Consider the following 23724-nt stretch of genomic DNA (forward strand, 5'->3'; position numbering starts at 1 on the left):
TCTGTTCTTTTTGTTCATGTTGTTATTTGTTCTTGTTTTCCCCCTTTCTTCTTGTTTTGTTATAAGTGCAGATTTTTTTAAAAAAATCTGCCAAACAGACTTAGGGAGCAATCCCGTGCATGCTTAGATAGAAAAAAAGGCCTACAACTCCCAGCATGCCCCAGCCAGCCATGCTACCTGAGGAATGCTGGGAATTGTAGGACATATTTCTGTCTAAAAATGCATAGGATTGCACCCTTTGGCTGCAATCCTGTATACCCTGACCTAGGAATAAGTCTCACTGAGCTCAATGGGGCTTGCTTCTGAGTTCACATGTATGTGATTGCAGTGTTAACAGTCCTGGCTGGCTGGGTAATGCTGGGAGTTGTCGGACTTTTTCTGTCTAATTTTGCATAGGATTGTGCCTTAAAAGGTACTTCCAGATGAGGCTTTTATCACGCCATCACCCTGCCTCATTCTCAGAATTTTTCCAAGGGTCCAGACACCTGTCTTCCACTCATCTTCCACCCTCCTGTGTTTTCCCACTGCTTCTCCATTTCTTCCATGGAAAATCTATGAAGGAGGAAAAACCTGAACAACTTCACAATGCCTTCAAATGGATAGCGCTAGGACATCTCCATCTGGAAGCCCCCAAATACTGGTTTGGATGTTAAGCCCTATCAGCAATGCATCAGCAGCCCAACTGTGATTCAGTGCGGTTGTAAATTTCCCTGTCAAAGGAGAGATTTTTAAAGGGTCTGAAGGAAGAAAGTTAAGCTATCCTGTATGCATTTTTCCATCCCCCATATGTGTCTACCTTCACCTAGAAGCGCGTGCACACGCGCACACACACACACACCTGTTGTTGTTTCTATGGGAGAGGAGTGATACAGGTACCTTTATTTTTTTCTTCAGTGGTGCTAAAAGGCAGACAGGTTGCAATTTAGACCAAGGGAACGACGGGTCTTCAGTCTACAGTTGCATGGCAACAAGCATGTACTGTCATGTTTGCGCAGCTGGGTAGGGTTGGATTTGCATTTGGGTGGTGGGCTGCATGTGAGTGCTGTTTGTTATGGATTATTCACATGGGGGGAGGGTTAAACACCCCTCTTCCAGCATTGCTTCCCTATTAGCAGCCTTTCTCCAGCTGCCTTGAAATACAGAAAGAGACATCAAGAGATCAGCATGATGTCTGTTTTGGCAATATAATCCTGATCCAAGGAACTTTACACACAACAGAAAGCTGTAGTACTTAGGTATTCTCCCCTGCCTCAAAGGTGATTGGAACTATCAAAGGCTGAGAGGCAGTGGAAAGGGAAGCAATGTCCAGAATATACCTAGAAGTGGGGAAAGAAATACTAGATTGAGTGAGTCTGAGTATACCATCTCTTCAGCTAACTGGGAGGGAGAGTACAGTGAAAAGGAGGCAGCTTGAGCAAAAGCCCTCCTGTTTTCCTTTTCCTCTGTATTAACACTGTTCAGATCTCCAAGTGGAAATCTGTTTCTGTGCGTAGCTAGCTCTTGTTGGTTCGGAGGCCACATGTCTCAGAAATGACAAATTGTTGAGCAACTCATTGCTCATTAAGGAGAGAGAGAAATGTTTCAAGAAAAACAACAACTATTATTATCACAACTTCATTTTCAAGTTCCAGTTACAACTAACCATCTGTCCCACAAAGCCTGATTTAATTAAACCGATGTGCATAAAGAAAATGCCTCCAAACCCCTTCGGTCTTTCACACATCGTAAAATAATGTCTATAAACCTCTTTTGTCTCACACATCTAGTCACTGATCTTAATTTTCCATTGTTAAATGCTGCAAGTCGACCTTATAGAAAATAAAAATTCTGTCCTGTCAATTTTCCAATTTACATAGTACAAAAAGCAATAAAACTGGAACCTGCTGGATCAGAACCTGTTTCCTACCATGGCAAGCTAGATCTCTCTTGGAAGACCACAAGCAGAGCACGAACAAACCTATCTCATTTCATCTAAACCCAGATTCCCCAAAATCTACTACAGAGATAATAAACACTGTTTTGATAAGAAAAGGTAGACATTCTATAGTTCAAATGTGCTCTTAATTGTAATTTCTCTTGGTTGTTTTATTTAATTGCTTTTAAATACAATTTGAATTCTCAAATCTATGGTAGGAGGTCCAGATATAGGGGATTTGTATCCAAACTCTTTAAATCTAATTCAAATAATATATATGTTGATTCAGAGAGAGTTGCACACCACGTGAATAAAGTTCTATAATTTAGGTTCCTATTTAAAACAATAGCTCTATGTAACTGGAGGTGCAACCTTATGGTCTGTGGGAGGATGTCCCAGGCCCTCTCCATGAGTAGAGAGGAAGATCTGCTGTAGAGGTCCTCCCTTGACCAGCAGTGGAAAGCTCCACCACCTTGGCTGCCGTGTGGGTGGTAAGGGGAAAAAAGGAGACATTCTGAGCATGCGTTAGGGGAGGCTTTGGATCCACCAGTTCTGCAATGGGGGAAAACTATGTCAGCCCTGGAGCTGATATAGTTATTTTCCCTCCTGTTGGAATCAGTGAGAGAGAAAATTTTAAAAGAAAAAGAACTAGCAAAAAATAAAGGGTGGGGGGTATGGAGCCCCCACCACCACCACCACCACCACCATCTTCTGCCTTGACCAGAGCAAAACTGACAGTGCTTAGGAAGTGGCAATTTCTATGCCATGAACTCCCGTCAACCTCCACAGGATTGCTCTGTTGTTCTATCTTCTTTCTGGAATTACTAATTCTACATATAGTTGACAATGGCCCAGTTTAGACAGTTCTCCAACCCACATTGAACTCTGGTTTCCAATGTTGAATGAGAGGGCAAGCATAACCCATACTTTAGTGATTTGCATGTCATGGCAAACTATACTCTGCACTAAACAAAAATCTAAAGATGAAGCCGTGGGGGGTAGAAGCATGAGGAAGGAGCGTGAGACTCACATCTTGTTTCTGATCCTCCAAAGCATAGCTCAAGAACCAATTGAACTGTTTCAATCAGTAATCTTTTAAAAGTTTATTTATATTTCTGCTACTCTGTTGATGGTTGCATATGTTATATTTTATGATTTTATTTTACATAACTGTATTGTAAGTCACCTGAGGCACCTTGATTGGGTCAAAAGGTGGGGTATGAATCCTTTACATGAATTTAAACATCTGCCATTGTACCAAAACTCACCTATGAAATAGTTGTTTCCTAATGCAAGCATCTCCTCTGTCAGGACAAGTCCACCCATTGCTTGGATAAGAGTAACACTTGTGGCATCTATAAGTGAGCATTGTTTAAATCTTTCTGTTGTCACCTTCCATAACAAGATAAGAGACGCAGTGGCATCTTGCCTTATACTAAAGTCAAAAAGAAATTAAAAATACTAAACATATAAGGAAAAAATGTTTTAAAAGAGATATAGCATACAGTACATCACTAAATACATTTGTTTAAAGCAAATATGATCTGTAGCATGGGTTCAGGCCCAAAAGTTTGTTAACTCAATGCAACAAATATTAACATAACATATTTCCCACAGGAGTTGAACTCTCGAACAGGAGAGGGAAAAAGACAAAAGTGAGCACAGGTTAAGACTGCATTCCTATACACACTTACCTGGGAAGAAATCTCATTGAACTCAGTGGCTCTTGCTATTGAATACACATGAATAGGATTCCAGTATAAATTAAAGAGGAGGTGCAGGTAGGCCTTGTAAACTAGAAAAATGATCAGATACTTGGCGGATAGGATTTTGCCCTTTATACAGTTTTAAGTGAGAGGCTTTGTACTGTATATATACATATTCAACTATAATCATCTGCTGAGCTCTTAATTTTTAGTTCCACATTTTATTTATATAAATATGTTAAGCCAAACTAGCTGAGCCTTTCATAGGTTGACCTGCTGTAATAGCATGAAAGGTTCACAATTCTTCAAATGCCAAGAGGAAAGGTATTAGGAATATATCATTGCCAAACAGTGAAACATCTGTGGGAGAAGTGAAAGATCAGTTGAGCTTAGAGGGGAAAGCCTTATGCAGAGCTGAGGGACAGAAGGAAAGCCAGTGTGATGCAATGGTTAGAGTGTTGGTCTAGGACTGCACATTAAAATCTGCATTCAAGTCAAACAAAGAGGAAGAATATACTGACCACTCAAAAAAACCCTACATACTGAAAAATGGAAAAATGTATACATAGAATAATACAATAGGATATATAAAAAAAATAGCAGAATACACTAAAATAATATACAATGAGTAAACATTGCAATAAAACAACTTTAAAATCCACATTCACAATCTATGTATGATGAAGGACAGAGAAGGCTACTTATTGGGCAGTTTGCACATAACACTAAGACACCCTGTGTATAAGGCCCGGTGGGTTGTTTGTTTGCTGAACAACCCATGGTACGCCCAACAGACTACTGGGCTTGCCGTGGCTTGTTCTCCCCCTCCTTCCCTTCAGTCCTCCAGCTGGCTCCAGCACATAGGATATCCCAGGTGCCTTTGTGGCACAATCTGTCTTCTCTTCTCACCCTGGCCCCTTCCCTGCTCTGATCACTACCCCTTTTCCTTTACCGCTTTTTTCCCCAGTATCTTCGTAGTAGGAGTAAGTGCACCAAAGGGGGGCGGTACAATATATCCCACTTGGCAATGTAATTCCAATGTAATTCCCAAGTGTTGAACTGACACCTGTCAGTGTCTTCCTCCCAGTCAACACTTCCCTGAGTCTCTGGCAAGTCCAGAAAGGGGACATATTAACTCCCCCCGCCCTTTTTGCAGCTCCTTTTCAGAGCAGTTACTGCAGTAACTGCAGGAATAGGTGCTCCGTTTGCCATGTTTTGACATGACATAGACCAGGCTACTGAAAAAATGGGGAAATTAGGCAAAAATCATGGCAGAGCATGGGGGAGCATGGCAGAACGAGGGGGAATTTAGCGCAATGTCCCCAGCAGCTGACAGTCACTCCTGTGTACTTGTGCAAGAGCAACAGTAAGAAATAATAATAACAAAAGACTGGTTCATGCAATCAAAATAAGCCATAGTGGCTAATTTAAATTACAGCTCATGCCGGCAAGATTTCCGTTATCACCACCTTGGTGTGGCTCGTTGTGCTGTCTGAATCCAGGCAGCATGGCTTGTTGGAGGGGAAAACAACCCTCCAAGAACCCATAGGCTGTTGTAGGGCTATTGGAGGGTTGTTTCCCTCTCCAACAACTCATATTGCCCAGGTTTGGATGACACAACAAGCCGCATGGGGGTGGTGATTATGGAAATTGTACCCAGCACATGCTGCAATTTAAATAAGACACTGTGGCTTATTTTGATCATGCAAACCGGCCCACTATAAACAAACCAACATGTAGAATACAAATACACATAAATTAATGACTTCTGCCTAATCGTTAAATGTGCCACTGAAGAAGTCAAAACACATTTGGCATTCATTTATGCCCATTTTCCTAGCAACATTTGTCGTTTTAGTTCTGACCTTTTTAGATTGACATCAAATCTGCGTTCAGCAATGAAGGTCACGACCAGTGAACCAGTCACTCTCGCTCAGTCCAACATGGTTGTTGAGAGGATAAAATAAGGGGGGGGGGGGGAATTGTATGAGCTCAGTGGAGGCTGGTGGGTCCAGTTTTGGTGGGGCTAAGATTCCATTTTGGGATTTAGTTACAACCAGACAGAAGTCTAAAGGAGCTATCCAAAGTGCTGATCCCTATCCCCCAAAATGGGTCCAGTACCCTGGATAGCTCCTTTAGAGTTCTGGTTGGCTGTAGACTAAAATGGAACCTCTGCCCACCAAAAATGGACCAACCAGTCTCCCCTGCCTGAGCTCCTTTGAGGAAGAGTGAAATATAAATGTAACCAAACAAATAAGGAGCAAAGTAAGGGGAGACAACAGGAGATTGGCTGAGAATTAGTGGGGAATCTGAACCTGTAGCTTGGTCCACAGAAGCCTGAGAGAAAGAGGAGGCAATGGCCTGGATGAAAGAGGTGTGAGGTAGAGGAGGTGGCAGCAAGTTGAAAGGAGAAAAGATTCTGGGGGAAAAGGCACATCAGGCTTGGAAAGACTGCATGCATGTTATGTTTAGGAAATGAGAGAATCGGTCAGGGAGTTTTGGAGGTAGGGAGAGTCTGGGCAAAGAAAAATGGGACAGAAAGAAGGCTACGTTTTACAGGTTTGCCTTATGTTTCTAGTTTTCAATTAATATTCAATTAATTACCTTTTTAACAGCAACAATGTAAAGAGTACATGTTTCCAGAGTAGTAACCTCTGTTTCCAGAGTAGTAACTGAGGGCCTTATAGGCCCCTTCCAACCCTACTATTCTATGATTCTATGATATCTGCAGTCATGGTAGATTACAGGCACAGCTTTAAATAATCATACTATTTTGGCTTGAGTGCAAATATTTAGAGTTTACATATTTATAAAAGGCAATCACACTTTGTTTCCTTTTGTCCCATATGTTCATTTTCCTGAAAGTCAAAGTCATGCTTCTGCAAATAATGCTTGCACTCTTGGTCACCCTTCACTTCCCAAACTAATAACTGTATCAGCCCCTTTGCCTGCCACATCTTCCACAACAATGTATGTATGGATGAGTGAATACATATTTTGGAAGGTTCTGTTCCAAACTCACTTAGAATGAGGGGTGGGACAAGTATTTGAGAGGCAGGACTACAACGTGAGAACCACACCTGTTTAAACAGGCTGGTCCCAATTCATGGCGGATCCAGCCCCTTCAAGCCGAGTCCAATATTGCATCTCACCTCCATCATGCTGTCCACCACCTGTTACCCTGTATCACTTCCCCAAACCAGAACATCCTTATCTTGGGGGAAGGGGGGTAAACAGGTGGCAGAGAACTCTGTTCCAGACAGGAGAGACCTCACAACAGCTCTCCTTGACTGCAACTGGCATGAAAAGTGTCATTTCCTGCTGGGGATCATGAGGCTTAATTTGCCCACCTCCTTCTTCTTTTCCCTCTTTTGCGTGACTTCAAGCACCACGATCCCTGGCTCGAAATGATGCTCTGCATATCATACGTGGACAAGGAGGGACTCCATAGAGACTCTCCTGTCTGGAACAGAGTTGTCCACTGTCTTTCCTGTATGGATTATTGGGCTTCAGGAAGGAGAGTACTGGCAGAGACAAAGGAGTGGCAACTAATGAAACTAATTTCCTGTGCTCCAATTGAACACTAAAAATCTCCCAAGGTTTTTATTGATTGTCTGACTGGAACACTTGAATGACCAGATGCTGTGGGGAGCCAGTGGGCAGTATCCAAGAGGGCTGTTGTGCTTACACAATTGACATAGCACTAGCGTAAGCAACATCTAGCACAACGCTAATAGCGTAAGCTGGCGTGATGGGTTTTCTGGGGAAACCCATCATGACATCTTACCCTATTGGCATTGTACTTGAAGTTGCTCACACTAGCACTACATCAATTGCTTAAGCACAGTGGCCCCATTGGATATTGCCCAATGAGGGACCTCCTATCAACAGTTACATCAGAGATACCTTTGAGGCTTCTTCCTGTTTATCTGTGAGACCTCATTATCCTCAGATAAAACCTCTGCTGATGAATCCAACCACCAACATTATTTGGAGCATATCTGTATAATAACTCTAGGGTAAGGCAATTTCTTACTTTATTGATGTATTCTGTGGAACTTCAAATGAAATAAGGCGACCCCCACCAGAATTATTGGAGCTTGCATTCCCGCAAGCCACATCAGGGATTATCTAAAACAAAGAATGAGTATCAGTTAGGATCTTCCATATAACCACTACTTTTAAAACAGTAAAAATACTGAAACTGAGAAAGTAAAGGTATTTGCAAAAAAATATTGTAGAATACTGTAGGACTTTATGCCACTAAGGGCCAAACTAGATGATAGGTTAACTATATGAATGCAGGTTACTGTTTTGTTTTTTTGTTTTTTTTTAAATGGAAGTATCACTGGCAGGGGGTCCAAGTAGCAGCAGGATCTCAGGGCATGGAGCTAGAATGGCCTGGCTGGCATGTAACACTAACCCATAATTTATTTCAACCATGGTTTGTTGCCCTATCCAGAATTTGTCTGGCAGATGATTGAACAAACCATGGTTTGTTTTCTCAGTCCCTGGGTTGTTTGTTTCCCTCCTCCTTTGCCTGCTCCCTCCTGGTATTCCAACTACTTTTGGAGCACTGCAGTACTGGCATGTCCAGAGGCTGCGTTTTTTTATCACTCTTGCCTGCTGCCTCTGTAGCCTGGTGAAACAACCCATGAACAATCCACGATTCTGGATTCACATGTAATGATAACCCATCGTTTAAACAACCTACAGTTCACAACCCAATAACAAATCATGGGTTCTCCAGTGGATTGTTCATCGTTAACATAGTTAACCCATAGTTCCGAGTTTGCACATAACAACAACCCACAATACAACAAACCATGGTTTGCTGTTATGTGCAAACTAGGTCATTGTTTAACTCCTTCCCCTTTGCCATGGCCCCAATGAAAACTGCCTCCCTAAAACTGCTATGTGCACAGAGAGGGAAGCATCTGTTTTAGAAAGATTACTTCCTGCAGCTAGCCTTATGCATTAATAGATTCTCACGAAAGGAACCTTGCCTTTAAAAGATATCAGGCAGCTCTTTAGAAAAACATAAATAGATTTTCACAATGTAATATGCTAGATACCTATGAGATTGTAACACAGTCCTTTAAACAGCAGGTAATGAAGGCTTATAGGATTTCAGGAACTGTAGCAAGAACAGCTGATGGCATCTCTCAGTTAAGCTTGCTATCACATAGAATTTCAAGAAATCACAGATAGCAATGCTGTGCCACCTGATACTAGCAACAAAGAAGACCATTATCAGTTCTTCCCAGTGACAGAAAGCTTTCCACAAAATAAAATGGAGCCACCACAGCCTGCCAGGGAAAGAAATCCATGACCTGTAAGGTGGTTTGTGCAATGTAATATCTTTAGTTCCCAGACAATAGTTTCTCAGAAGGTCTTTAACATACCTAACTACCAACATGACTGTACATGGCCTACCTGATCACTGATCATTCAGATTGCTGGTATAGTAACAGTTTAGTATAGAGTGTAAGATATCAACTAAGAGGTCCCAGGAGTGTGTTTCTTCTGTCATTCTGCAAGTGTTCTAATTCATTTTGTGTTAGCTGCTCAGAAGCTAGACTCTTCTGAGCAGGTCTCTTGTAAATGCCTTCCTAGTAATACTTAGTTAATAAATATCATATTCAGAGAGACAGACAGAGAGGGGGGGGGGAATAAAACAGCATCAACATGTTCCAAAACATTTTTAGTCACTGTCTAGAATGATGAAAATCAATTGTTCCAAAAGAAAAAAAATGAAGACCCGTTTCCCATTACTCAAAATATTTCTTTCTGCAATGCTCTTAGGTCACATTAATGTGGGTTACACCCAGAGGTTTTGAGAATGGAGCTACAGAATTATACTGGTTCATGTGCGTGTGTGTTATTTTTTATTTTTACTTTTTTGCTTAAAAAGAAAAAAACTTCTCAGAATCTCAGGTTAAGATCTGATGTAGGAACCATTACAGGCCTTCACCATTACAAGATGAATAAAACCAGAACTTTGAATGGTAGAGAACTGCGTGTGGCTTTGAGAAAGTTGCATATTAAAAAGTAGTAATGCTCCGGGAGAGAGCGGAGGACAGGAAGGCCTGGCGTGCTATGGTCCATGGGGTCACAAAGAGTCGGACACGACTTAATGACTGAACAACAACAAGGTGCCAGTATGTATTTCAAAGCCTTTTCATACGGTAGCATTTTCTCTTGCAATAGGTCTCCATTTCTCTTCAACACATCCATATAACATAGCATATAATAAGGTGCTTCACTCCTAGCCCATCACAACCTTGCCTGGTAAGACTCCATATTTCATTTAATACAACAAAACATTCCAAGGAAGAAGCCCTGTTCAGGCATTTGCCAGAATGCATGAAGGCTTAAAGTGCTGGCCCCACAACCTATGTCTCCTGGTGTGCGGGCCCTACCCGCCTCAGTTCAGACCTTGCCTTGTAGAATTGGCAAGGTCTCAAAGGGGGTTGTACCCATTTTTGTTTGAACGCAAATGGGATTCTCCGTGCAGTCACAGACCCTGCCTTATCAGGGTTCCCAATCACACAGACAGTTATACTCATGTTCAAGCGAACATGAGTAGAGCTCCCTTTAAGACCTTGTTGATTCAACACAGCAAGGTCTAAACTGAGGAGGGTGAGGCTAGCGTGCATGGCCCTGTCGCTCTGTCCGCTTTAAGCCCTCACGCATTCGGCAAATGCCTGAACAGGGCAAGACTGTATAAGTATACATACACATACACACACACAAATTTATGCCCATTTGTTGGTAGTATTCTGTTCATTAAAATTAATCAGTTAAAAGATGCTGCATATGCATCAAACAGTATTCTCACAACAACACGGAAAGTAAAAAGAGTTGATGTTTAGCCCTAAATCTATTTTGTAGTTTCATTTTTCATCTTGCTGATTTCACAGATAGCTTTCCTAGCTATTTTCAGGGCCCTTCATTCTTTCCATATGCAATCCCTTCTTATAAAGTCTTCATTGCAGTTATAACCAGAGATCATTTATGATACACATTTGGTTAAACTCAAAAAACCTTACTTCGACTTCATCCCATTTCAGATCCACAACTTTCTGGCCCTCCTTCGGCTCCCATGTAGGCAGTGCCACCGTTGCTTGTGATCGTGGCAAGAGAAGGTCAGGTTCCACAGTGGCCGATACTGGCCTGTTTTGGCTTGGTGCCTCTGATTCTGTCCATCCAGAGACTGGAGGACTGTAAAAGGAGTGTTCACAGTTTGTACCTTCGTAGCCTTCATTACAAAGACAGAGATAGCCATCGCCGTTACTACTGCAGTTGCCATGGTGACAAGGGCTGCTGGCACATGGATCTGAAACAAACTGAATAGAAACAATAGAATGGGTCAATTAATAGCAAAGCATACATAGGATTTGTTTGTTTTTGCCACAAGAGGTAATGAGCTAAAACTCTTATGTAGCCCACAGGACTTCAAAGGCTTTACATAAGAGATTACACATGGCTCATTGTTCACATTTCAATGAACCGGTTCTCAGATTACAGTGGTATCATAAAGCAGAGTAGCAAACAAAAACTGGCATTGTTAAAATAGTGGTAAGAAACTGTGTTACGACAGCATCCCCTTTGGAATCATATAATATTAGAACTAACGCAAAACATACTGTGGTGTTTTTATGAGACAAAGGTAAGATCAAATACATATCACTCTCGCTCGCTGTCTTGACTGAGTTAATGACACCCAGCGCCAACAACTGAGATTTTGTTACGTTAGTATTCTTGATATGACTCCAGCCAGCCACTGATACTCTACTCTCAGTACCCCCTAATTCTTGTCTTGCCTGGCCTTGATCTTCAGATAAATAAATAATGGGCTTCTTTTATACTCTAATCCATTTTAAAGTACTAAATTTTCAAAACCTGTGTTTATGAAATGCTTATTTAAGATCTGCTTCTGCTGAAAGAACTGTTATAGTTTAAGAAACTGCTTTTGAAAAGTTGCTTTTAGAACTGAAGGGTTTGCTACAGTGCTGGTGTCAAAGGTAGGCAACTTTGGGCACCTGACAAGGCCCCGTAACACAACAGAGGCCCACTGATAAGAGCTCCCTAGATTTGCTCCTCCTCTTCAACTCTGCAACCTGCTTATTCACGTGCCTCTCGCTTTGGCCCAGCCGCCAGTGGTGGTGAGAAAGAGGAGCAGTAGATGCCACTGCCTACTTGTTCACTGCTTCTCTGCCAGTCAAGCAAGCAAGCAGTGTCAATGAAGAGAAAGAGGATGATGAGCAATAGTAGCTGGTGGCAATGCCTGTGAGAAGGTAGACTCACTAAGGAAGGGGGACCACTACGGGCATTTCTACACCAGCCTAAAATCCTCCGTTTAAAATGGAGCTTTCTGCTTCCATTTTAAAAGCAGGATAACCACTGACTCCCTTTACACGCGCTTCCTTCCCCCTCCCCCTTGTCCCCATATCTGAGTCTTCCATTATCTTTCAGTGATCTCCCTCTTCTTGCCGCTTTAACTCTTTTCATGGAGGAAACCAAAGTGGAACACAATGGGGCAATTTGATAGCTCGTTATCTGCAATCTATTGAAAAACGGAACAAAGGGCCTTTAGTGTAGGAGGCACCTTGGAGGTTCACAGTGTCATGTAAAGAGCCCGCAAACTTCCGTGAAGAAGCAATCTCAATGGCAGGATAAAAGTTCTGTGTGAAGGAGCCCTAAGGGTGCCTTGCCCAAGGTCCCTCAAAAACCTGGAGCCGACACTGGTTTGCTACATTTATCACTTGCAACGTTTATGTTTTTATCGTTCATCAAGCCACTGAGGCTACAGCTCTATACACACTTCCTGGGAGTAAGCTCCACAGAACTCAGTAAGATGGCACTGTTAAGTCTCCCCTGTGGAATCAGCAGCAGCATGAAAGCCAATGTGCACCCTCTTTTTCATGAGCATGCACTTTCTCTTTCTCTCCTCCGCCCACCCCCCTGAAGTCTAGATAGTCTTATCTCCCGTATCACAGGACTTCATGTTCTATATTTAAAAGCATATGTTGTCTTTATTTAATTATTTATTATTTATTCATTCATTCATTCCATTTCTAATCTGCCCAATAGCTAATGTTCTCTACAGGGCCCACTAGGAGAGATAATACATTAGGTGTGCTGAAATATATATTAAAATTTCAAGAAAATTGTTCCTTGGGGCATAGTGCTCTATATTCTAAAGAGCAGACTCAGTTCCTATATATAGAATATAGAGCACAATGCCCATAAGGAAGAGTTCTCAAAATATGCCGGGGCTAATTAATAAGCATTTCCAGCATACCTTTTACTTCATCTCTATTGTTTCTGTTCTGGTGTTTTCTCCTTCCACCACTCCCCCGAGTTTATAGACCCCACAAAACATGTGTTCTGACCACACTCTTCTAATCTATAACCACACCTCAAGTGAACACTCTCCTCTTTCGGCCATTCTAACATCACAAGGATTGTTAGGAGGATGGATGAGTGTGTTTCAATCTGCCCAAGCATGTATTATAAACCCAACAAAGTTAATTCACCAGTTCAACACTGCAAATTTATCCCCCTATATAGAGAAGCTTCAGACACACTTAAAGAGTTCAACTTTGTGACATTCAAGTAGGCACTGCTGTCCTGAATGTTCTGGGGACCAGCAAGGTGGAAACAGGAGCTTACCACGGTGGCACAGATCTACTAGGTCATATGGCATGTCAGCAATTAGCAGTATCCAATAGTGCCACTGTGCTTCCGCTCATTGTGATGCACCAGGGGGACATAGCACTAGTGCAACAGGGAGTTAGCAATGCCTAAATCAAAACTGGAAATGAGCAAAACACTCATTTCCTTATTGGGACACGTCAGCAGAGTTCCCTTCAGTGAGCCTCACTGACCTGCCCCATTTCTGGTTGCTTGAAGTTGCTTGAAGAACAGCTAGCTCCCTGTTGCGCTGGCAGTGGGTCCTGCTGGTGCGCAGGCAGCATGGAAAACTGCCCAATACCACAACAGTATATGAATCATCCCTCGGGCACACCATTTGTATGGAAGACTTCCTGAGACTAGAGAGGGGAGGCAATGTGAAACGATGAGGCTTACAGTTACACTGTCTTCCCCCAGTTCAAATGTTTAATTATCCATGCAGATGAGCCCCAACTAGGCTTGGCGGAGAATTTCTCCCCGAAACTTCGGGGGGCCGAGCGCCAACGTGTTCGGCCCCCCGAACAAGTTTCGGGGAGAAATCCTCCGCGCCCCCCCGCCCCCGCACCCCCCCCGGGACGGGACTTACCTTCGCCGAATGTCCCTCCCGGCGGCGGGTCCGGCCGGCAGTTCGGCAGGTGTTCGAGCGGGGCGGGAGCGGCAGCCGGTCTTTCGACCGGCTGCCACCGCCGCCATTGCAATAAAAGAAAAAAAAAAACACCCTGATAGGCTACGTGACGATTCACGTAGCCTATCACGGCTAGATTTGCAAAGTCAGCCATGATAGGCTACGTCAATCGTCACGTAGCCTATCACGGGTGACTTTAAAAAAAAAAAAAGCGTACGGATAATGGTGGCCCCCATAGGGAGCCGCCGTTCCCGTTCCTTATTTGGTCGCTGTAGTCTACGTAAACATTTTCGTAGACTACAGCGACTAAATAAGGAACGCGAATGGCGGCTCCCTATGGGGGCCGCCATTATCCGTACACACTTTTTTTTTTAAAGTCACCCGTGATAGGCTACGTGATGATTGATGTAGCCTATCACAGCTGACTTTGCAGATCTAGCCGTGATAGGCTACGTGAATCGTCACGTAGCCTATCAGGGGGCGTTTTTTTTTTGTTTTTTTTTTAACTTTCGCGTTCGCAGCCGGGGCGAGGCGGGAAGCCTCCCCCCCGGCCTGAATTTCGGTCGGGGCGAGGCGGGAAGCCTCCCGCCCCCCGGCCTGAACTTCGCAGGGGGAGCAGCGAAGCGCCTCCCCCCCACCGCGAACGTCCTTCAAGGACAGGTAAGTGACTTTCGTCCACCCCTAGCCCCAACTAAATGTAATGCATACACCTAGGGCAATGCCCGCTAGCAAATTGAGGAGTTAGTGGTTCTAAAAGCCACCCAAAATGACTGGAAATGCTTGTTTCTGGAATGGGCCAGGTCAGCGGAGCTAGCAAAAGGGGTTCCGCTGATGCGTCCCAATCTAGAAATGAGCGTTTCCACTAGTTTCTGAGGTTACTTTTGGAACTGCTAACTCCCCATTGTACAAGCGTCCAGTCCTGCCGGTACAAGGCAATCAGTGGGGGCACGGCGGCCCCATCAAATACAGCCCCTAGGGAATAGTAAGTCATATGTAGAAGAACAAAAAAATGTTTAAAGAGATCTAATCTAAAGCACTCCTGCACTCATGAAAAGGACGTGGTTTATTTAAATCTTTTTACCATAATCCACTAAGAACTCCAAACAGTTGCTGACATCGCTTGATTTAAAAAATAATTCCACAATGAGTGCGAACGTATTTGGGAATTTGCATAGAAAACTATGCAGGCTGATATGCAGGAAGTAGGACTTTTTCTGCTTCCTCCTGGCTCCAAGGATGTCGCCTCATAAATATGTGCACTTTGTAAACAGCAATCTTTAACAGACATATGGTGAGGCACCTAGACAGTCCTGATACGTAAAATTCCAACAGAAATGCTAGCATGAGAAATATCATGCCTAGTTACAGAGCTCAAGGATGAAAAGGGGATAATAACTTTTGCAGAAAGGAAACCATCCATTGAAATCTGGAAAGGTGAACTATGTTCTTTATCTATTTAAAATCCACAAAGCTTTACTGGGCAGATATAACGTGTTCAGGCAGTTCACATAAAACCTCTTCGCTTTAATACAGCGCTTCTCTCAAATATTAGTTTCTGTCAATTCCACTTAATACAAGGCTGCATCATTCCTGAGGATTCCTGCCAGATGCTGTGCTTTCCCTACCCCTCCCATTCCACATTCTGCTTTGTCATCTCTCTCTCTTTGCATGTAGCACTCTCACTCACCTCCAAAGCCACATGACCAAGTGTCCTTGACAGCACTTTGCATTGATCAGTTCTTCCGCTGAGCAGTTTATTGCGAGCAGAGATGGGTGAAAGAAGAGTCAGACAACAAGGCTTGGGTTGAAAATTGGGCCACATTTATTGAAATATTTGCAAAGGGGAACCTAGGACGGGCATCTGACTGTGCCAGCAACTAGCTGGCACTTCTCGGGCGAAAGCACACCCAGCCTGAGGGGTGGCATCGATCTTGCCGCCCCTCCGGACTGCCCCTTCTGGGGGAGGTAGACCTTCCGGTGTCACCCCCAACCCGGTGCCGCACAACACCTGGGTGAGTGAGGAGGGTTGGTCTCCCAGGCAACCCTTATCCCCCCGCCGAGCCGCACAACCCGTTCGGGGGGCCTCAGGCGTCACCTGTCACCATAAAGTGCCTCTGCATGCACACCATCCCTAATCCCTTTCTGCTTTTGCCCGTCCTAGCCGCCACAAAAATATGACCTATGAGAAATTGGACTGTATTCGCCTACTGGACGCACCCTAGCCCCGATAACAGTGTGAAGTACGCAAAAAGACACACAGTAGAAGGCCAATTTTAACTGTGAGCCAAAAATTCCTACATGGCTCCCAAAAGGGCAACCGGCATAAACCCACACTGCTTAAGGGAGGGCAGGAGGAGCCGCGAGAGCGAGAGAGCTGGTCTGGAGAGGGTGCAGAGCTTAAGAGGGCTCTGCCGACTCCTCCCCTGCTTGGTGGTGCCATGGGGGGGCACCCAATAGGCAGCAGCCACCTCTTCTCACCCCACCCGCCCGCAATATCCCCCCCTTTTGCCAGACAAGCTGGCGCCGGGGTTAGGGCACTTGCGAGCGGAGATGGGTCAAAGAAGAGTCAGACAACAAGGCTTGGGTTGAAAATTGGGCCACATTTATTGAAATATCTGCAAAGGGGAACCTAGGACGGGCATCTGACTGTGCCAGCGACTAGCTGGCACTTCTCGGGTGAAAGCACACCCAGCCTGAGGGGTGGCGTCGATCTCGCCACCCCTCCGGACTGCCCCTTCTGGGGGAGGTAGACCTTCCGGTGTCACCCCCAACCCGGTGCCGCACAACACCTGGGTGAGTGAGGAGGGTTGGTCTCCCAGGCAACCCTTATCCCCCCGCCGAGCCGCACAACCCGTTCGGGGGGCCTCAGGCGTCACCTGTCACCATAAAGTGCCTCTGCATGCACACCATCCCTAATCCCTTTCTGCTTTTGCCCGTCCTAGCCACCACAGGAGTCACAAGCCTAGAGCTTGTGAACTCCCCCCACCCGCGCAGAAGAACTTCCGCAGGCCCCTTTGCAGATCCGACAGAAATATACTATTCCCTACATTAGACAGGTGGACATCGTCCTGCCTGTAACGCTCCCTCCTTGTCCAAGAATTTCCTGTGGGTGGTGCATCCATCACCCATTCACATAGGCCATAAGCCATTTCTCCGTTCACTTTCTGACGTGCCCTGACAACGGCAATGTCGTTCCAGGTCTTCCAATTGATCCAGGGAGCAGTGAGAATCATAATGGCTACTTCCGGCCAGGTATGCCGGACCACCTGCACGTTCATCAAGGCCCGTTCGATCGGGTCCTTGCCTGGCTTACAGCCCAAGTCGTTCCCTCCATTGTGCAGCACCTGTACCTGCAGAGGAAGACTGACCAAACCTTGGTGGAACAGGGTGGAGACTCCCACTGCATGTTCCATCTGCTAAGCCACTGGATCATAGCGTGTTGGGTAGCGGAAACTAAGATCTGAAGTCTGGCATAGAACCATACGTGCAGCCCAAAGCACCATACCGTGCCTGCATAAGAGCACCTGTACCGGCGTACGTCGAGTCCGGCAGTCTGAGGAAGAAAAATGTTAGGGCAAGCAAAGGGACATTGCAACAGAAAGAAGGCGGTCAAATTGTGAGGGCCCTGCTGGAATGCTTCGAACTGCCATCATTCCACCGCCATAACTTGCCTGTGAGAGACACCTAAAGTGGCTGCCTTGGGGACCGCTCAATACCAAAAGAGGGTTCCTATCGAAAATTACCTGGCCTAGCGAGCTAGAGCTGATGTGGTAGTGGCCCAACTGAAATTTTGTTAATAGTGAACTGTCATACTGACAAGACAAGGGTCCCTTCCAGACGCAGTATCCCAGTAAAACCTGTGATGACCCTAACAGGCCTTAACCTCTGAATGGGTAGGTGGAGTACAGTGGGAAAGACCTGTACATCGTAGTATCTGAAGGCCCTTCTGGACAAGCCAGATAAGGAACCCAAAACAACCCTGAAAATCCCAAGGGCCCCAAAGAGAGCCGTTAAGGCTGCAGCGTGTGACAGTGAAACGCCATACAGGGAGGGGCAAATGGAGGGCCATATCTCAGAACCCAAGAAGGGAATCTGGAGAGAGGGTGCCCATAATCTGCTAAAAGGTGGAGGCGGCCGTGCCACCACCTCACAGTGGATGCCTGGCACTGGAAGTTAATTTGGCGTCAGTAACTCTCCTTGTTGTGGCCCAGACTAAAAACGGCCAGCTCGGCCCTCCTGGCTCTAGCAAATATCCCCCTTATTCCTCAAAGAGATGCAGAATTGCAGCAAGGCTCTATAGGGAAGGGCCATGAGTCCTGACTGACGTTTGCTCCTAAGGTGCGGGACCGCATACCCGCCATGGTGGCAGCAGTACGTAGAGCTATGTAATTTAGGATAACATGTTCATCTTTGGTACACCGGTCCCATGTAGTCTTGCAAGCATGGTACCTAGTAACAGACAGATCCACGAGAGTAAGGCCCAGAGCCTGTCGATCTGATTCCATGACAAAGCATTGGCAACTGGGTGTGCCAAAACCCAGCACATGGTGGGCCTGTAACCAGATGTAGACACCCAGACACTGGGGCATGGATGCTCTGCCCAACGACCTGATCCCTGATTTCTGTGGGATAGGGACTCAGTAACTCGCACAGTGGCCATGTTGACATACAAAGAGGGTTAACTATGAGGCCAGCCCCAATGTGTATGGCAAGGTGAATGGGGAAGAACTCTAGAAGGCTGGTCCTGACAAATTCTGGTGGTGGCCCAACTCTCAGGCTGCTGCCTGGGGCACCACCCAAACCAGCCGTGCGATTCTAAAACTCAGGGTACCAGTGGCACCCGGTAAGATCTGCAGGTTGGCATTGAGGAGCAGCTCGCGCCACCGGGAGGAGATGCCATTAAAATCCCGCAACGTTGAAGCCGCAACCACATATCTAGATGTACAGTGTGAGTGACCTTGGTCCGATGGGGCAGCCGCTACAGTCCCTGCATTGTTGAACAGAGCCGGCCCAGGAAGGCATGGCCAGGGTCCACTACCCTACCAGGGAGATTGAGAAAATTGCCCTACAACTTCATACAAGAGCCCCCGAGGGAGACCCCAGGGAGATGTAAAAACCACCTGGAGTCAGCCTGAAAGCCAGAGATTTGTCCGGGGTCGTGGGAGAGAACATTGCCCAAGGGTATCAAACTTGATTCCCCAGAATGTAATGCAGCATACAGGCCCACTGTCCTGTGGGCGAAAGTGACATCGAGGTCAAGAGGGAAGGGGACAAATGCTTTGATTAAGTAAGAACACTCCCCCCGCTGCTGGACTCCATGTAGCAACATGCCCAGCAGGGACCAGGGGTCGGTCTACCAGACCGAAACAACCATATCTTCAGAAGAAGTGTTTCATACAGGGCCCAGATACCCAGGGGGTCTCGTCATGAACGGGCTGGCCTACGGGAAAGAGAGGCTATGGCTAGCCTGGACTCCCAAAGGGATGTCATGGGGGATAGCATTTAAAAAAAAAAAAAACTGAAGGAGCGGCACCCTTCTGACCAGGCTGGGCCCATTGGGAGGGGCAGTAACCTGCTACAGGCTTCCCGCAGACTTGACCCCCCCTGGGGGGGACCCTGCTACCCCCGGGCTATTGGACAGGAGGTGGATGGGTGCTACCTGCTACCAAGGGAGCACATGTGACAGAAAATGGCAATGGTTTGGGAGCATGTGACCATGGGGCTGTACTCACAGCTCAGCATGCAATGCCAAAACACTGGGCCCGCAATAGGTGGAGGCCATTGTCAGACCTATTGCCGCAATCCGGCAGGGAAGGAGAGATAACTAATAGCCCAAAGGCCCTGGTCTCTCAGGTCCCAGCGCATAGAATGTTAAGGGAAGCCCTTCCACAGACGGCCTTGACATAAGGCAGCTGTGCCACTCCCAAGTTGAAGGCCAATTGCAGAAGAAGCAGCCTGGATGGGAATTGCTCCTCACGGGATTAGCGAAGGGACCTACCATTGCCACGTATGTGGGCGTCTGGGGGTAGGGACAAGAGATCCTAAGTTAACCCTGCAGAACTCAGCCAGAAGCTAGCGAAAGGGAGTGAAGTGCTACTGGAAATATGTCTGAAGGAGCCGCATGTGACCCGGGAGTCGTATATAGGGTGTGTGGTTGTCTCACCCATACCCAGGGCAGCCGTGCCAGGGTCCCTTATAGGTAGGGGGGATGATACTGCTTACGGTGCTGCTAACAGGATGTCCCAGGAGGGTGAACCGTCTCCAATGGTGGTGTGCCACCTGGGAGACCCTGCGAAGACGGGGCGTGGCCTCAATGGTATACAGACGTGATGGATCGGGGGCCGCAGCACCTTGATCCCCAACGGACCAGGGGAATGATGCTACTTGCGTTGCTGCTGGCAGAGCTGCCTCAGGTGGGCGGGCTGCCTCCAGCGGTGGCGTGCTGCCAAGGTGAGCCTGCAAAGAAGAGGTGGATGCCACAGTGGCGCCCAGATGCGCTGCAGACAAGGTGGCTGGGCGATGCTTCTATGGCATCCAGATGCACTGAACCCACTGTGGCCATGTTCTGATCCCCAACCGGCAAAGTGGGTGGCATCACTTGGGTGACGGGGGATGGGGAAGTCGCAGGAGGAAAGAGCCCCTCTGGGGGTAGTGGGCTCTCGAGCATAGCCGGTGAAGAGGAGGTGGAAGCTACAACGGCATCCAGACGTGCTGAAATAGAAAATAGCCGTGTTGGGTCTGCTGTCGCATCCTATCGAATTGGACCGCCGAGGTTTTCTTAGGCCTGGCCAGGGGAGGGATTCCTGAGGAACGCTCAGCAGCCTCCAGGCGCGCAAGGATTAAGGCCAGAACTGGGCCCGCCTCTGCCTCAGACCTGGAGTTGGGCCCAGGCTGAGGTCTCCTGGCGGGGGGGGGGGCAGGGGGCACCATGGCCCTTCCTCTGGGGCATGATGTAAGAAGGTGGAGTTCCGGGTCAGTGCTTGGTATCAGGCTGCTAGAGGCCTAGTGGCAGGGAAGGTAACAAGGACCTAGGTCACAGTGCAATACTCCAACCACTACGCAGCAATTCCTGTAAGCACAAACGCAGGCAGGGGCATAAACCCACAGGAGAGGATATCCTAGAGAGGGCTACCAGCAGGGCCCCAGATCAACCAAGGCAGCACCTATAGCCCCTTACTGTAGGGCAGAGGCAGGCCGAGGGTATGAGTGGGCTGAATGCCTGGCAAGCGCAGGCAGGACACTGCCCGCCACTCCAGGTAGGGCAACGCCAAGGATGATCGGCCAATAGGACTGCCAGATATGAATGGGGGAGGGTAGAGAAGATACGCGCTGAGCGCGTTGCTCTCTGGAAAAGGTATTGCATTATCTATATTTATTATTTCTTATTATTTACTGCATTTATATTATCCTCCTCTACAATTTCACAACAACGACCCTGTGAGGTAGGTCGGGCTAAGAGTCCATGACCGGCCAAAGTCACTCAGTGAGCTTCCATGGCTGAGTGAGGACTAGAACTGGGGTCACCCGGCCCCCAGACCAATGCACTCACAACTACATGACTTGGGTCTCCAATGCTGATGCCTCTACAGCAGCAAGAACATCTGCAGAAAGGAACAGGGGCCATGCACCGAGGCAACCAGCAGGCAGGGAGGCGAGGGGCGCATGCACTACCGAAGGAGGGCTGGCGCACCCGGCAGCGCAGCAAGAGGGCTGCGCCTCCCAGCGAACAGGAAGCAAGTGCACCACAGCAACGAGCGGAGTCGCAACCAGACCAATACTGCACCTCCCAGTGAGCCGGAGGGTGTGCGCGCCGCAACCGCGAGTGTCGGCGCCCCACTACGCACGGCAAGCTTTTTTGTTGTTGTTGGTTTGTTTGTTTTCTTTGTTTTGTTTTTTGTTTTTGTTTGGGGGGGCGTTGAGAGGCCTGTGAGGAAGAGGCGAGGGGCATGCAGGCCGCTGAGGGAGGACCGGCGCATCCAACAGTGCGACAAGAGGGCCGTGAGGGCCGGGCGCCCGCAGTAGCGGGCGCCGACGCTCCCGGAGCCGCGGCCAAACCCAGTGCCGGGCTGCGCCTCCCGGCGAGCCGGAGGGCGCGCACGCCGCAGCCACAAGAGTCAGCCCCACGAGGCGCGGCAAGCGCCAGGGAGAGGGCCGCCCCCCCCCAACCACCCGGAGGCGAGAAACATGCGCGCCGCCGAGGGAGGGCCGGCACACCCGGCAGCACGGCAAGTGGGCCGTGCCTCCCGGCAAGCCGGAGGTAAGGGGCGGGCGCAGGCAGGAGCGAGCGCCGACGCCCCTGGAGCCGCAGCCAAACCCAGCGCGGGGCTGCGCCCTCCGGCGAGCCGGAGGCGCAGCCGTGAGGGTCGGCGCCCCCCGAGGCGCAGCAAGCGCCGGGGAGAGGGTCGCCCTCCCAACAACGAGGAGGCGAGGGCCGGCCCACCCGGCAGCGCAGGGAGAGGTCCGTGCCTCCCGGCGAGCCGGAGGGAAGGTGCGCCCCACGCGGCATGCCTGCCGCTTGAGCGAGTGGCCGCTGGCGGGGGAATTGCATCCTGATGAGCCGAGAGGCAAAGGCTTAGCTTCCGAGATCAGACGAGATCGGGCGCGTTCAGGGGGCACATGCCCCGCCAAAGCGAGCGCCCGTGCCATCTCGGCGGGAGCGACGAGACGGTTCTGATGACAGTCAGGAGTCGGTCGCCGTTTCCCGGTCAGTCTCTCAAGCCGCGAGAGCGAGAGAGCTGGCTTGGAGGGGGCGCAGAGCTTAAGAGGGCTCTGCCGACTCCTCCCCTGCTTGGTGGTGCCATGGGGGGCACCCAATAGGCAGCAGCCACCTCTTCTCACCCCACCCGCCCGCAATGTCCCCCCCCCTTTTGCCAGACAAGCTGGGGCCGGGGTTAGGGCACTTCTCAATACAAATCAGTCATCAAGTAAAAAGTAAATCATGTACACAGAGGTGCAAATTGGCTAAGCTCCAAGTCAGAAGGGGAATTGTACAACTACAAACACAAAAGATCCATCAAAAAGATCAAGTATATCAACATACTTAATGTGGTGGCCACATTTGGTGCTCCCTAAAGCACCACCTTGTGAAAAGACAATGACTTTCTTTATTCACGAAGTTCTGATTTTGAAGCTAGTCTGCTGAAGAAGAAAGGGGAGAAAAGCACTATATAAAAAGCAAATAAGGATCTGGTAAGACCAGGCGGTGCTTCTCTGCTGCAAAGTGGTAGTTTGGAGTGCAAATTTCAGAGAGGAGAAACAGAAGATTTGCAATGTAGTAGTGTGTATGTGTGCTTAACACTTCCTCCACCTGCCACTTTCCTTTGCAACCTCTCCCATCCAGAATGTTCTAGATGAGGGGTGGGCAACTTGATGCCCTCCAGATGCTTTGGCCTACAACTCCCATAACCCATTCGTTAATGCAGCTAGGGTTGATGGGAGTTGTAGGCCAAAATACCTGGAGGTCCCAAAGTACCCACCCCTATTCTAGATGCATATTGGTTGAATAAAATGGGGGGGAAAGGATCACACAGAGGAAGGGCTAAGCACGTCTACATATACTGCTGCTTCTCCCCTGCATCGCCTCTTCCCTGACTCATTGCTGAGGAAAAACTGGAATCCTCCAACCGGTATTCTTTCACATCCATCAATCTTTCTTACATTTTTATTCAGTGTTGCAGCAACGGCTGGACCTCAGGTTGGACCACACCCCAGTACCCCCCCAATCATCCAAAGAGTAGCGGGTGATGGAGGAAGTGGCAAACAGGCCCAGCATTAGCACC

At 47.6% G+C, this 23724-nt stretch overlaps 1 protein-coding gene across 1 annotated transcript in view; it reads right to left on the reverse strand.

The window, feature by feature from the left end:
* Positions 1-23724, reverse strand: part of DNER (delta/notch like EGF repeat containing) — a 234016-nt gene that overhangs the window by 111178 nt on the left and 99114 nt on the right. Inside the window, exons 2-4 of the mRNA XM_084842030.1 lie at positions 10674-10970; positions 7658-7752; positions 3184-3350 (exon numbers count right to left, since the gene is read on the reverse strand). Coding sequence (XP_084698156.1) covers positions 3184-3350; positions 7658-7752; positions 10674-10970 — 559 coding nt within the window. The remainder of the gene's footprint in view (positions 1-3183; positions 3351-7657; positions 7753-10673; positions 10971-23724) is intronic.

The sequence above is a fragment of the Heloderma suspectum genome, chromosome 3, assembly GCF_057233095.1.
Source record: "Heloderma suspectum isolate Gila_16-S chromosome 3, 16-S_ref, whole genome shotgun sequence".
NCBI lineage: Eukaryota > Metazoa > Chordata > Lepidosauria > Squamata > Helodermatidae > Heloderma > Heloderma suspectum.